The sequence below is a fragment of the Setaria italica genome, chromosome II (assembly GCF_000263155.2).
Source record: "Setaria italica strain Yugu1 chromosome II, Setaria_italica_v2.0, whole genome shotgun sequence".
Lineage (NCBI taxonomy): Eukaryota > Viridiplantae > Streptophyta > Magnoliopsida > Poales > Poaceae > Setaria > Setaria italica.
Window position 1 is genome coordinate 46746056 of NC_028451.1, and position 14672 is coordinate 46760727.

The following is a 14672-nucleotide window of genomic DNA, read 5'->3' on the forward strand; positions in this document are numbered from 1 at the left end:
TTTGTCTAAAGGAATAGAGCATAACTTATCATGGAATTCAGAGCATAAATTATATTTGATAGCAAATATATGAACTGTGCATGTATTGTGTTTAACCCCTTCAGGATAAACCCACTTAAACGCCACGCATTTAATCCTTTCAGGCTGCAGACACCAATTACGTTCATGCAATTCGTCATTTACAACACTAACATCAAGAGTACAAGCAAGATTTCTTAGAATTGAAACAAGTTATCGTTTACCTCGCAGCAGGATGCATACCGACACCTAGGGTTGTCAAATGTCCAATCATACCTCACTTGGAGAGCATACTCATGCGCGCAGTTGTTTTCAGGATCCACAACAATAACATAACGGTCAGGAGACCCCGATCTGTTGCCACAAATGACTCCAAGGACCTCTAGAAGCTAGTAAAATGCAAGAACCTATCAAATTACAAACTAACTGCATCACCAAAGTCATTGTAGCTTGAAATCAATGTTTAGTTTTGTACTTCATAAACTATAGTCTATCAACTTCTAACACCAATTGGAATGCAAATCTAAGGGTACAATGAAATCGAAATCTAGAATCTTCGACCCAGATCCCCAAATCCAGAAAGCCCCTTCCCTAGGACGATAGGGGAAAGTAACGGCACAAAACAGGGGATTGACCTGACCGTAGCTCCTCCTCCTCCCGTCGTCGCTAGGATGTGCCATTCCCACCATGGGCCACTGCAGATCTGCGCACCGACTCTAGCTCTAGTCTTTGCCATAGTTAACAGGAGCGTGGTGCCGATGAGTCTCTTGTAGTAGTGTATGCCGTGTTGAGAAATGAGAAATATCTAGCCGATGCTTGGGCTTGCAACTAACATGTGGACCACACTTATTAGAAGCAAGATATATAAAATTTATCCTATCCAAAAAACACACATAGTTCATGTCTCAGTGGTAGCACTGTCTCAGCACAATCAAGAGGTCACAGGTTTGATCCTTGCTATAGACAATCTTTCCTTTTTATTTTCCCTCCCCTTTTTAATCTCAGATTAACATAACTTACCAAAACTTCTACCACCAACTTACCTGAAACTTACATGTGGGATCCGGTTGCGGTAATGAATTCTCATTCGATTGGTAATAGGTTTGACCCATGGGAGGAGCACGTTTTCCATTTTATTTTACCGTCCTATTTATCAGCTTAAACTTACATGTGAGACCCTGGTTGGTTTATGATGTTTTCGCGGATCTTATATTATCACAAAACCACCATGTAACAACGAGTGGCGATTTCCTTTTTGCTATAGTGGCAACTTTTATGACGTTCCGTAACTTTATCACTAAATTTGCTCGGATGTAAAACTTTATGATGTTTTCAGCTAGAAATGTCATAGATATATGACGAGAACAAATGTGTCATAAAATTTTCGGTATAGATCAACCCATTTCTTGTAGTGATTTGATAGCAAATATATGAACTGTGCATGTATTGTGTTTTTTAAAGATAGCGAATCCAAAAGCTAGGAATTTTAGATTGTGTTTGGTTCGTTATTGGTCACAATATTAACCAAATTTTTGGCATCCCCACCAGATGTGGCTGTTATGTTCGGTATAATACCAAGTTTTGAGTAGTCAACGAAATTTTGGTGCTCCAGCACAAACAATAGTAACGAGAATGAGGCGAGAAAATATGCTAGCCCATGTTTTGGCTTCCATCAGAATAAAACGCCAGCTCTACATAGCAAGGCACCATGTTGCATGAAGCATGATCGGAACTATAGATTAACCGTCTTCAGATAATAACATCTCCTAAACGCATGTACCTCGTGTTTTCGGACTCTGAATTACTAATAAACAGAAAAGGGGAGAATGAGTTCTTGGTGGCCGATCATGATCACTGCGCATCGATCAGTGACTAAAACGGGTCGTTAGCACCTATCATCCTCGCATCTTACCTTACTAATAGTAAACCACAGGGAGACTCTTAAGGCTCTCCATTTAGTAAAGAAACCATGCATGTATTTCTAATCCGACGTACATTTTCCAGCTTGGTAGCTGCACGCAAACCATGGAACTATAATTGCTAAGGCATCTCCAACTTACTATTTTCTCTCTCCAATTCTTCAGCACCATCAGGTTGAGACTGCAGACAAACTTATCCTGGAAACAGCCGTAGAAAGCACCGCCAACGCCCAGCTATGCTCAGGCCAATGAGACGCCAACAACGTTGACAAGAAGCATATTAAATCGCGCCGAAGTCAACCACTGAGCTGTGCCTCCCATGTTCTTGCTGAACGCCGAGCTAAAGAACTCGACCGGCCAGCAGACCACACACATTCTTCCAACCGCCGGATGTTGCCGCCGCTCCCTCCTCGGACTATAAGTAGACGTGCGAGCCGGCAGCTCTCCTCACCACTCATCACTGATCACTTCTTCTCCCATCCATCAGCTAGCCCTCTGCCAACACTACTCAGACTAGCGTCTGGTGCTCGACGATCTGAGATGGCCAAGCTTGCCGTGGTGGCATTGCTGGTGTTGCTCGGTTCAGTGGTGTGCCAAGCCGACTACGGCAACCCCGGCTTCGGCTCTGGTTCAGGCTCCGGCTTCCACATCCCGATCCAAATCCCGTTCCCGCACCGGACCCCGACGCCGACGCCGAGCCCGAACGCCGGCGGCCTCGCCGTCGGCTTCTACGACAGCACGTGCCAAAACGCCGAGGAGATCGTGAGGGGCGTCGTCGAGAACGCGGTCAGACAGAACCCTGGCATTGGCGCGGGGCTCATTCGTATGCTCTTCCACGACTGCTTCGTCGAGGTAAGCTAGCTTACATGCGTTCGCCTGTTCGATCGATGTGGACGTGTTCTTCAGTTGTGATCGTGTCAGCATACTGAGCTATACTGAACTATAGGGATGTGACGGCTCCGTGCTGCTCGACCCGACGCCGGCGAACCCGCAGCCGGAGAAGCTGGCGGTGCCGCCCAACTTCCCCAGCCTTCGCGGTTTCGAGGTGATCGACGCGGCCAAGGCGGCGCTCGAGGACGCGTGCCCCGGCAACGTCTCCTGCGCCGACATCCTCGCCTTCGCCGCCCGCGACGCCAGCGCCGTCCTCAGCAACGGCAACATCAACTTCACGGTGCCCGCGGGCCGCCGCGACGGGCGCGTGTCCAACTCCAGCGACGCGCTCCAGTTCCTGCCCCCTCCGTCCTTCAACCTCTCCGAGCTCACCGCCAGCTTCGCCGCCAAGGGGCTCGACGTCGACGACCTCGTCGTGCTCTCCGGCGCGCACACCGTCGGCCGCTCCCACTGCTCGCCCTCCGTCAGCGACGGCCGCCTCAACGCGTCCACGTCCGACATGAACCCTGGGCTGGCCGCGCAGCTGAGGCGGCAGTGCCCGGCCAACCCGAACGCGACCAACGACCCCACGGTGGCGCAGGACGTGGTGACGCCGGTCAGGCTGGACAACCAGTACTACAGGAACGTGCTCAACCACAGCGTGCTCTTCACGTCGGACGCGGTGCTGCTCAGGTCGGTGCAGACGACGCTGGCGGTGGTCATGAACGCGTTCGTCCCCGGGATGTGGGAGCAGAAGTTCTCCAGGGCGATGGTGAAGATGGCGAACATCGAGGTGAAGACCGGCGCCAATGGCGAGATCAGGAGGAACTGCCGGGTCGTCAACTAGTTGGATTTCCCATGGGATAATTTCTTTCGAAACGTTTATTCTTTTTTGCAAGTGTGTAACCCTGTGAGCTGCTTTACTTTGCATGTTCTTCTGTTGCTGTCCCGTCCTTGTAGGAAGTAAAATCATTTCTTCAATTGCTATTTCACAAAAAAATTTACAGGAACTTCACTCATAGTGAAGTGTGATTTTTTTTTTTCATTACTCATGGTAAAGTGTGAAAGTTGGATGATGGAAGCATGGCTCTCTTTGTCTAAGTGTGAAAGTTGGATTTTTTTTTATTACTCATGGGCTGCTGAAGGCAAGATGGGCTAAAAGTTAGCCCGGGCCGTGGCGGAACCATATACGGCCCATCACATTAGACACCTTCCTCTTCTTCCTCCTCGTATTCTCCCAAAAAACAGAGAGCAGTTCCTCACCTCTCATGGCGATCCATCCCCGTATCACCGGCGGCCGCAGGCAGGGGCCGCTGCCCCTGCCGCTTAAGAGGGCACTCCTGGCGGGGATCACGGTCGCGGCGTCCGTCTCCATCCTGTGCCTCCTGTCATTCACCGATACGGTGTCCTTCACGGACACGCTCTCCTTCCTGGGGTTCCCGCCCCGGGATGTCGACAAGCGGGACAGCAATCGGAGGTACCTGTACTGGGGCCGCCGCGTAGACTGCCCCGGAAAGCATTGCGGCTCCTGCGCCGGGCTCGGGCACCAGGAGTCCAGCCTCCGCTGCGCCCTCGAGGAGGCCCTCTTCCTCGACAGGTAATTTGTTTTCGTCGATTCGTCCTCTCCTCTTCTCCCGCGTTGAGGTAGCTAGGTGGTTGTTCGCGTCGAGAAATGGGTTCACGGTTGTTGAACATCGCCTTATCGATTTGATTCCAAATTGCATCGATCTTTTAGGCCAATTAGAAGATACATAAGAAACAGATTGCAAGAAAACAGGGGTTCTGTTGGATTTTCAAGTTTTCAGTTTCTTCAATTTTCGTGCAATTTGGATTATGCTAATGTGCAATGGCACCATTCTGCAGGGTACTCGTCATGCCTTTAAGGATGTGCCTTAGTTCAGCGCACAATACAAAGGGAATCCTCCACTCAAGCAATGCAACTTCAGAGCAAAGGTTTCGCTTCTTATGCACCTGATCTGCATCTGCAATTCTGCATATTGGTTTTTCTTAGTTGGAAACGATTCTATCTAATACTCGATGTCTTCACAGATGGGAAACGGGTTCTTGCGCAATGGAATCTTTATATGATTTAGACCTCATATCAAGAACTGTACCAGTTATTTTGGATAATCCACGATCATGGTATGAGATAATATCAAGAAGTACAAAACTAGGAGAGGCTGGTGTGGTGGATGTGCAGGGAGTTAGCAGAGTTGAACTCAAAGAAAATCCAAATTACTCAAGTGCTCTCCTCATAAATCGCACAGCAAGTCCTCTTGCTTGGTAAGGAATAATTATACTAGTTCCCTATGAGTAAATGCCATGTTACCTGCATCCAAGAATTAGCTTAATGTCATAGTTACAGCTATTCATGCCTATCATGTAATGCATAAACTTCAGGTATAGACTTTAATCATCATTGCAGTTCAGGTTTATGGAGTGCAAGGACCGGACCAAGCGCAGCTCTGTGATGTTACCTTACACATTCCTGCCAACAATGGCAACAAAGAAACTGAGGGATGCGGCAAACAAGGTATGTCATTATGAGATTGACTTCTGTTTAGTTTAACAAATATTTTAAATGAAAGTGGCCACACCAACCCACTAGGAAAATAACCTTTCCCCACTGTCTTTCTTAGCTCAAAATCTTATTCTTGCTTCTGTTATGTGCTAATTTGTTGAATCATATTGTTCTGTTAACCCATCATTAACTGTCACGTGGAAATTCATCTCTTTATGCCTGATGCCTGATGGAGAAAACAGTAGCATCACTAATTCAACGTGCCCAGGTACCAGAGTAGGCTTTTTGTCAGATTCCCGGTTAGAAGCACTGATGTTTCCACGTCCTGTTATGAACATACCGCTTACTGTCCTATACACTGTAGTAGTTATGTCATTTGAATGTAGCATGTTATGTGTCATGGGCAGCAGCTGGCCTCTGCCAGTCTGCCTGTTTAAACTCGATAGCAAGCAGTGAATGATTACTTCATTCAGTATATTATCATATCAAGCTATCATGACATGTCATGCTGCCACATTTATTCTTGGAATAGGGTGTGTCATGGTATTACTGCTTTCTGTGCATATAGGTCTGCTTATGCTAAAGGAATTTCAAACCCTATTTTAATGTTGTACCACTTTTTTTTTGGTTTCTGAAACAAGGTTGTGTACTGCCTTCTGAAAGGAATTTTGTAGAAGAAACTTGCTACCTTTCTTTGGTCTTTGTAGCCCTGTGAACATGTCCCATGTGTTCAATATTCTTTTAGAAATATTGACTTATTCAATACAGCATGCTATATTCTGCCTCTAAATTTGTGTACTCTCTTCAGATGAAAGAGATACTTGGTGATTATGATGCTATTCATGTGAGACGAGGTGACCTACTGAAGAATAGGAAAGATAGATTTGGTGTTGAGCGAAGTCTTCATCCTCATCTTGACAGAGATACTCGCCCTGAGTTTATCAAGAAAAGAATTGCAAAGTGGGTTAGACCAGGTCGCACTCTTTTCATTGCCTCAAATGAAAGGACCCCAGGCTTCTTTTCACCTCTATCAGACAGGTAAGACCGAGTGACTGACACCTTATATGTACTCTTCTTGCACATGCATCTCATACATCAAGGAAATTTTGAGGACTTGTTCCAATGGAGTCTATTTCAGGGTATATCCGTCCATGCACCAACATGTAGCCCCAGAATGTATTCCTGCTAAAAAAACTCAACCACGGGAGCAAAAATCCCTGGATTTGCCTTAAGAAAGGGGAACACCAAACCGCGATCATCAGGGTTTGAGCCCGGTTCTCATATGGTATCCTGCTTGACTTAGGTTTCACGATTCCTGTTACTTCAGGAACTGCATTCCTGAGTAATTACCTAAGTATACTCCCTCTGTTTGTAAATGTTTGACACTGTTGACTTTTGGTCACCAAGTTGGGCCTTTTGTCTTATTAAAAAATGCAGTGCAAATATGCAAAAACATAAGTCATGCTTAAAGTACCTTTAATGATAAAACAAGTCACAGCAAAAAAAAATGATACTTACACTGTTTCTTTTAATAGAATGATCAAGCGTTGTGTCCAAAAGTCAACAGTTTCAAACATTTAGAAACAGAAGGAGTAATAAATTTCGAATGTTTAAATTTGTCATGACTCATGAGTAATGGATGGTTTCATCTTTCTCATGGAACTATCACCATGGACTGCTGATATAAAGGTAGTATTTGCGTAGCAGTGAGCAATACAGCATTTGCATGGGCTCTCTTGGGACAAGATACTACACTGTTTGCATCTCTAATGATGGTTTGCTGTGCATACAGGTACAAGCTAGCATATTCATCTAACTTCAGCAGTATATTGGCTCCGATAATTGAGAACAATTATCAGCTATTCATGGTGGAAAGGTTGATCATGCAAGGTGCCAAGACGTTTGTGAAGACAATGAAAGAGTTTGACAAGGATCTTGCTCTCTGTGATGATCCTAAGAAGAATACCAAAGATTGGCAAGAACCAGTTTATACAGATGACTGACAGTGTTTTGTAGATACAGCTTAATTGCCACATCACTGATCTCAAAGGTTTCACAAAGATGACTGAGTGCTTACCATTTGTGAGATGACATAATGGCTTGAGACGGATGCATTATATACTATGTTGGCATGACAGAAGTGTAACAACACAAGCGTATCATATCATCTTAAGTCAGCTCGAAATTAGCTTCAGATATGACTGCTCTTGTACACACCGTGTTCTTCAGTTCAGTTACAGTGGTGCTTAATTGGTTTGTTCCTTCATTTTCTTTTTAATTTTTATCTTGGTGGTGGGTGACTATGTTTATCAACACCTGTGAACCAAACAGTTGTGTATGTATAGCATGTAACTGCTGCGGGAGCTAGATATCAACCGTTCAGACACACACTACTTTGTGTTGCTGCTGCTATACTGTATTTGTGCTGTGTTTACATACTTGTACTTTGTCATTCCTGGAAGATAGAATGCTGAGCATCTTGGATTAATATCTTTTAAAAATAATCAGTTGTTTGAGAATGATATGAAGTTTTTTTTCTTTTTCTTTGTGTCTGGTGAGTGTGTACAAAAGTTATTTCAGCAATATACAATTCCTGTCGAAAGACAATGTGCTAAAACATATGTAGCAGGGAGTTGCTAGTGACTTGCAGTGTATATAGTGTACTTCAAATTGCAGTGAACCCTAATAACTAAGCTCCCTCGTAAATAATCCATCTCCGGAGCTGGAGATTGCATGGATATGTTGGCACACGAAACCTGAAGCATATCCAAAGGTGATAAGTTGACGCCAAAAGAATTTTGATAGATTTTAGCAATAAGTATTTCTTCCAAAAAAAGTTCTTAAGGAATAATTCCAGCAAAACCAATAAGCCTTGAAAGCTTTATCTGGACTGCTTCGCATTCATTTAGAAACTGAGTAGTCTAACTAGTCCTTTCATAGTTTCATGCTCACTAGTCCTTACATAGTTTCATGCGTGAGCAAGAGAGCATCAGCAAAGCACAATCCATCCCATGCACAGCAAGAAAGAACAGAAGAATTGAAGTTGGTGCAACTGCAAGCCTCTGGAACAACTTAACTTCGATCGATTCATCCATGCACGCAAGCATGCATCCTTGTTAGTTTTACTCGGACTAATCAACACTTAGCTTGCAAATTAATCTCAGTACACGCACTCAAAAGAAATTACCAAAGCCTAGCTAGCGAGCTAGCGATGCAACTACTCCTCTCTGGTCTGATCTCTATATGTACACGAGACGAGAGCAATCCGGCCGGTCGGCCGGCCGGCGGTTAGACCTCGCTGCTTCCCTGCTCATGGTCGTCGTCGCCGTCCTCTCGGTGCGCCCGCTTCTTCTTCTTGCCCTGCAGCGCCACGCCGAACAGCTTCACCGTGCCGTCACCGGCGTCCTCCGCCGCCTCCGGCCGCGGCGGCGGGGAAGGGGAGCCCGGGTCCAGCTCCATCAGCCTGCAGGAGGACGCGGCGCCGGCGCTGGGCAGGGACGCGTGGTGCGCCGCCGACGAGGGGCTCGTCACCGGCGCCACGTGGTTCTGCAGGAAGTAGATGATGTCGTTGTAGAGCTTCTTCATGTGCGCCAGCTCCGACAGCAGAAGCGAGTTGCGCCGCCGCAGCTGGCGGTTGTCCTCCGACAGCGCTGCCAAGAAGTCCCCACCGCCGCTGCCGTCACCACCATTGCTGCCGCCGTGGACGCCGTGCGCGGCGGCGGGCTCTTCTTGGAAATGATACACCGGTTGGGTTGGAGGCGGCGGCGGCGGGGAGAAGGGGTTGAGGTGGTGGTGGTGGAGATGGTGGTGGTGGTGGTGGTAGGGCTGGTGCGGTGGCAGCGGCGTCGGCAGCGGCTGCGACGACTTCCTCCGGTGGATCTCGGCAAGGAGGTGCTTGGCTCCCTTCCTGAAGAACTCGTTGGCAAACTCCCACCGATCTGCCACTATCTTCCTAAAACCCTGCGACAAACAGCAAATACAAAAAGAAAAATTTCAGCATTTTTCCTTGCAATGAGTTTGTGTTGGTACAAAAATGAGGAATCAATTAATGAGATCGACGACACTGTTTCACAACAGCACATTGCAATTGCAGCAACCAAACATGGCAGATGCACGTACACATCGAGCTATAGCAAGAGAAATGTGTGGTAGACGATGAATGCTCAAAGCTGCTGTGTGCATGTGTGTGCGACTACTATGCAGTCAACTGCTAGTCACGTCATGTGGGGTGGTATGTAATGCAATGCATGGTATATACTGGTTGGCACAGAATACCATAGGGTGTATCTCTCTGTATTTCATTTTTGTGCCAATCTTTTCCCAATGATTGGGAGTGAGACTACAGATACAAATAAAGGATTCCGGCCATGTGTACATTCTTTGCATGCGCATAAAATCTATGTAGCATTTTCTATGCATGCACATTTGTGAGTTGTGACATGGGATTTAGTAGCTCACAGAAAATGGGGGAGAAGATTCGCATCAGGTCAAAGGTTGTTGAGACCTTGAGACAAGAAGTGAAGAAAACAGATCAAGAAGTATACAAAAAGAACCAGGCAGTACGTAGTACCCAAACAGTATCATGGTACAGAATCAAACAAAAAATTTTATTTTGATTTTGAAGGCTATATAAATAAAGTGTAATTAAAATCTTCTAACATAATTCCTTGAATTGAAGCAAATTAACGAAGAAGTCCCTTTCAGCAAGTCAACCAGAAAGCTAAGCCCAAGAACAGTGGAGAGAAATGCAAGGCACAAATAAATGCATGCATGCATTGCTCGCTCCTCTCATATCTTGTCACATGCTAGGGAGCAAGAAATCGACGGTCTAGTTGGCAGGTCACACCAATGCCTTCCCATCCTGCAGCAGAGTGCAGTAGTGTAGACATAGTGCAACCAAATCCAGTGGAAAAGAGTACCAAAAACTTTTGCTTGCTCGCTTGTCACTTTCTAGGAAACACTACAAGCAATAATCTAGCTAGAGATGCGGCAATATAATGCATTGACCAAACAAAAACCCAATCAAAACAAGATGAAACAACAACAATACACACATCAAGAAAACAAAGCCAAACACATTTGCCAGCAACAGAATCAAGAACAGCTAGATGCTGAGAAGCAAGATAAGAGCTTACATAGGTGTTGAGCTGCCTGACGAAGCTGGAGAAGTTGTTGTGCTTGAAGTAGTTGGGGAGGAGGTCGCGCGCGAACTCGGGCGGGCGCCACACCACGAAGGTGGTGTCGTCCTCGCCCCACGACACGATGTGGTCGGTGCAGGGGTCGTCCACCAGCTGGTACGTCTTGGTCAGGAACGGCGCCGGCACCGGCTTCGCGTGCGTCGGCGAGGTCTCCATCGACACAACCATCTCGCCGCACCGCTCCACCAGGAAAGCCATGGCACAAAGCTATCGATCTGATTTGATTCGATCGGCGGGCCTCTCTCTTTCTTTGTTTCTTTCTTGCAGCCGTGTGTAGCTCGGTAGGGAGGGATCGAGGAGGACGAGAAGAAGAAGAAGATGGAAGGAGAGGTGAGCGAGAGCCAAGGACGGAAGCGGCAATATAAGCTAGTAGCTACACAGAGACGAGGAGAGAGAATATGTGTGTGAGAGAGATGAAGAGAGAGAGAGGAGAAAGAAAGAAAGGCTGCCGCTCTTTAGCTCTATCTTTAGCTCTTTGGCAATCACGTGTTAAAGTTTAACACCCGTCACATCGGATATTTGGATGCTAATTAGGAGTATTAAATATAGACTAATTACAAAACTAATTGCACAGATGGAGTGTAATTCGCGAGACGAATCTATTAAGCCTAATTAGTCCATAATTTGATAATGTGGTGCTACAGTAACCATTTGCTAATGATGGATTAATTAGGCTTAATAGATTCGTCTCGCGAATTAGCACAGGGTTCTGCAATTAGTTTTATAATTAGCTCATGTTTAGTTTTCTTAATTACCATCCGAACATCCGATGTGACACTGTTAAAGTTTAACACCTCGTATCCAAACACCCCCATAAACACATGCGCCCGCACACACACCCCACGAGCCGAGCCCCTTCAAATATTCTCTCTCGTGTGGGTCAGGGCTCAGGCCACTGCCTGGACCCCTGCTTGCCCTACCCTCTCTCTCACTCATCATTATATATGCATATGCATGGATATCTGTGCAGGAGCAGTGCAGGGTGGTGTGGGTGCTCTGCTCTGCTCTGCCCTGCCCCAGTGTGCTAGCTAGCTGTTGCCTGTTGGAGAGAAGAACGGAAGAAGATGATGGTTGCGAGGAGAGAGAAGCTCTTCCTTCCATTGCTAGCTTAGCTTAGGTCGTCCTTCTTTTGGCATTACCCTCTCACTCGTGTCGCTCCATGTATACTTGTTAACTCCTAGCTAGGGCATACGTGTTGCTTCCAGGAGATCAAGTAGTGTATAATAATAATCGCGTTTAACATTGCAATTTGTGCATAAACCTAGGGCGCAGACTTCTCGCCGTTGGATCTCTTGAAGATCCTTTGGAAAAGAGATGTCACGACTCATGAGGCTGATAATATTTAGCATTCACAACTTCTTCTTCTTGGAAAAAAGTCCATGCAACCTTCAGCTCTAGTCCTAGTTAGTTTTCAACATCACATATCAAACCGTTCAATTTTTAATCCTCAACATTTAAACAGTTCACCTGTTAATCTTAGCTTGAACTTGAGTGGTTTTGGTTAGAATAGCGCTAATGTGATGATGTTACCAAGAAAAAATATTTTGATTTTTTTACTTGCACTATAGAATATACATATATATATTCTAAATATATTGCAATTTAGAGTGAAATATAACTCAAACGAAAATATTTAATTGCAAATACTCTACTACTCGGTACAAATAAGAAATTTTTAGAGTTTTTAAGCCATTCATTACAGATTGTTAGAAGTCAAATGTTATTTTAGCAATTAGGTACATCAGCGCCATCATGTATTCGTGTCACCCAAAACTACTCAACCATGGTACATCGACGCCATTTCACCCAAAAATGAATTACCGATTAAAAGTTGAAAAACAAACGGTATAGTTGCATTGAGGCCTGAGGGTAGAAAACTAAAGTCAACCAAGAGTTATGAGTTGTAAGACAGACTTATCTTGTCAACTTCTTTCTTCACTGGCATATTTGTAGCTTAATAAATTTTAGAACACCGCATTTATTTACTCAAGAGTATGGCAAAAAGTACACCTTTCCTAGATTCTTATTATTGTCATAAGAATACACATAGCAACATAGCATGAACAAATTTTCAAAACACTACATTCAGTCATGAATCAAGAATTAGAATACCATGCCTGCAAGGTAACCACCCTGTGTACGACAATGTTGGATCTGTATTGAACTGTTCAGACCAACTTAGTAACTTTTTTACTCAACCTGAAGCAACTTTCTCATAAAGCTGCACATTTTTTCCTTAATAAACAGAACATTTGTCCTTGAGAAGAACATTAACAAATTCGCCTGGTAGAGTTTTTTTTTTCTTGAGTGGAATATTTTCCTTTTTACTTGAGCGGAACATTTTTTTTTATTGAGCAGAACATATATCGACACTTTCGATCGGCAGAAAGAAATGCAAATGTGAATATCTTGATGTAGCTATAGTAAATCTTTATCATCTTGCTACTTAACAACAAACTATATTCCCCTCCCTGTAAGTAAACGCTGCAGTGCTACTGGAAAGTGGAATCTAGCAGCATTGCCAACAATACTATTGCTGTATCGTCCGGGTGCCTGCTGGTGCTGGGGGCGGCCTTTGCCTTTAATTTGGGATCGAGGTGAACAGGAGGCGTTCAACAGATGCATCCAAAAGCGAGTCTCCGTGAATGTCCTCGTCCTCCGCCGCGCGTCACTCGCGTCGCCGAGCCATTCCATCCATCGGCCGGCCGGCGATTTGACGTGATCCGTGGTCCGTGGATCACACACATCTCAGATACAAATAAACAAGGAAAAAGGAGGGGACGGAAAAGAGAAAAGACGACGCAGCTAGCTGCAGATGAGCAGAGCACGCCGCACGCAGCTGCTGCCGCTGCCATGGCTGCTGGAGGATCGGAGGAATCCCTCCGCTCCGATCCGCCGCAGAGAGAAAAAGATAATTGCGAGCGCATGCACTGCACCGCGCGCACGGCCCGTATCCTCATGGTAAGTGACCAAATTGTTCTCCCTTGCTTCTCCCCACCTACTCCTAGCTGCTGCTGCTGCGCCTCCACTGCTAGGCTAGCCGCGTACTCCTGCTGATGCTTGGTTGTGAAGAACGAGAGATACTTTTGGTTCGTGCAGCTGCTGATGCTGGCGCCTCCTGCTTGCAAGTTTCAAGGCAGCCCCGTGACTTGCTTCTTCCATGGAACAGCAACATACCAGCTGACCTGACCTGACCCCAGAGGCTCGCCAGGGGCTGCTTTGCAGTTGCAGTGAATGCCTGGATGGAGTGAGTAGTTATGACCATCTATCGATCGATCCACTTTTGAGGCAGGGCAATGAAAGGTCCAGCATCATTTTCATTTTCTATCGCCGGCCCTTCGTCCCGGCCTCCCAGGCCTGCAAGTCTCTGCGTCTGCATCCATCCATGCATGGGAGTGTGTGATGCAAGGCAAGGCTGCTGCTTCCATTAATATCATATCAATGTGCAAGCAAACAAACATTCCTGATGCATGATTCCTCTCTTCCCAACTTTCCAACCGGCATTGAACCAAACAAAACAAAGTCTTTCGGTCCCAGCATGCGTGTACATAGCATCATGAGCTGATGAGTTGCACAGTCACTGCTAGCCGGCCAGCCAGCTGCCCAGAGTGAGAGCGAGCGAGTACTTCAAACTTCAAATTGATTCTTCATTAGATGAACCTTGAAAGATCAAAGATAGCAAATAGAGCAGCAATACTAATCAACTGTTGTGTGGCCTCCTCATTTCCTTCTTCTTTCATGCCTTGCAAACTAGCTGTGATCAATTGAAGCAGCAATGCAGCGCAGTCAAACTGCTAGCTACACCCAACAACACAAGAACCATTAATTCCAGGGGCTCCGTCTGCCTGCCTGCCTGCCTGCAGGTGATCAATAGATGAAGCTAGCTTGCTAGGTCTTGGCATGCAAGTACTCATCAGTTGCATGCCACAGGCTGCAAGCAACATGCATTACGCATCAATACAATGCATGCAGGAGCCACCTGGCCAGCTACTACATAGCATGTGGGCTAATGCATGCAGTACACATTTTAGTTGTACACTGCCCCCTGGCTACCGTACGTATGTATGTACCTGCTTGTATATATACAAAAGGCAATACATCCTATAATGTATGCAGTTCTCTTAAATAAAGATGACAAAGAAGAAA

At 45.8% G+C, this 14672-nt stretch overlaps 3 protein-coding genes across 4 annotated transcripts; 2 read left to right on the top strand and 1 right to left on the bottom strand.

Moving 5' to 3' along the window:
• Window positions 1-2403: 2403 nt before the first annotated feature.
• Window positions 2404-3757, top strand: LOC101760480 (peroxidase 2). The gene is made up of 2 exons (XM_022824585.1): window positions 2404-2789; window positions 2884-3757. The coding sequence occupies exons 1-2, from the start codon at window positions 2478-2480 to the stop codon at window positions 3652-3654; spliced, it is 1083 nt and encodes a 360-aa protein (XP_022680320.1). The 5' UTR covers window positions 2404-2477; the 3' UTR covers window positions 3655-3757.
• A 267-nt stretch (window positions 3758-4024) lies between these two features.
• Window positions 4025-7832, top strand: LOC101760898. 2 transcript variants are annotated; one of them, XM_004958415.3, is made up of 6 exons: window positions 4025-4404; window positions 4671-4760; window positions 4857-5090; window positions 5238-5340; window positions 6137-6366; window positions 6467-7114. In XM_004958415.3, the coding sequence occupies exons 1-6, from the start codon at window positions 4076-4078 to the stop codon at window positions 6558-6560; spliced, it is 1080 nt and encodes a 359-aa protein (XP_004958472.1). In that variant the 5' UTR covers window positions 4025-4075; the 3' UTR covers window positions 6561-7114. The 2 variants fall into 2 exon arrangements, with proteins under 2 accessions (XP_004958472.1, XP_004958471.1); XM_004958414.3 differs by lacking the exon at window positions 6467-7114 and adding an exon at window positions 7121-7832 and having other exon boundaries at window positions 4027-4404.
• A 533-nt stretch (window positions 7833-8365) lies between these two features.
• Window positions 8366-10945, bottom strand: LOC101761563 (heat stress transcription factor B-4b). The gene is made up of 2 exons (XM_004958416.3): window positions 10464-10945; window positions 8366-9288 (listed from the first exon to the last, which is right to left on the bottom strand). Exons 1-2 carry the CDS (start codon window positions 10722-10724, stop codon window positions 8617-8619), a joined length of 933 nt encoding a protein of 310 aa, XP_004958473.1. The 5' UTR covers window positions 10725-10945; the 3' UTR covers window positions 8366-8616.
• Window positions 10946-14672: the final 3727 nt, after the last annotated feature.

Excerpts from the sequence above, each read along its gene's own strand:
- LOC101760480 (XM_022824585.1), top strand. The coding sequence starts at position 2,478 with ATGGCCAAGCTTGCCGTGGTGGCATTGCTGGTGTTGCTCGGTTCAGTG. Across the intron at positions 2,790-2,883 it reads TCCACGACTGCTTCGTCGAG|GGATGTGACGGCTCCGTGCT; the intron begins GTAAGCTAGCTT and ends ACTGAACTATAG.
- LOC101760898 (XM_004958414.3), top strand. The coding sequence starts at position 4,076 with ATGGCGATCCATCCCCGTATCACCGGCGGCCGCAGGCAGGGGCCGCTG. Across the intron at positions 5,341-6,136 it reads TGAGGGATGCGGCAAACAAG|ATGAAAGAGATACTTGGTGA; the intron begins GTATGTCATTAT and ends TACTCTCTTCAG. Across the intron at positions 6,367-7,120 it reads TTTTCACCTCTATCAGACAG|GTACAAGCTAGCATATTCAT; the intron begins GTAAGACCGAGT and ends CTGTGCATACAG.
- LOC101761563 (XM_004958416.3), bottom strand. The coding sequence starts at position 10,724 with ATGGCTTTCCTGGTGGAGCGGTGCGGCGAGATGGTTGTGTCGATGGAG. Across the intron at positions 9,289-10,463 it reads TCAGGCAGCTCAACACCTAT|GGTTTTAGGAAGATAGTGGC; the intron begins GTAAGCTCTTAT and ends TGTTTGTCGCAG.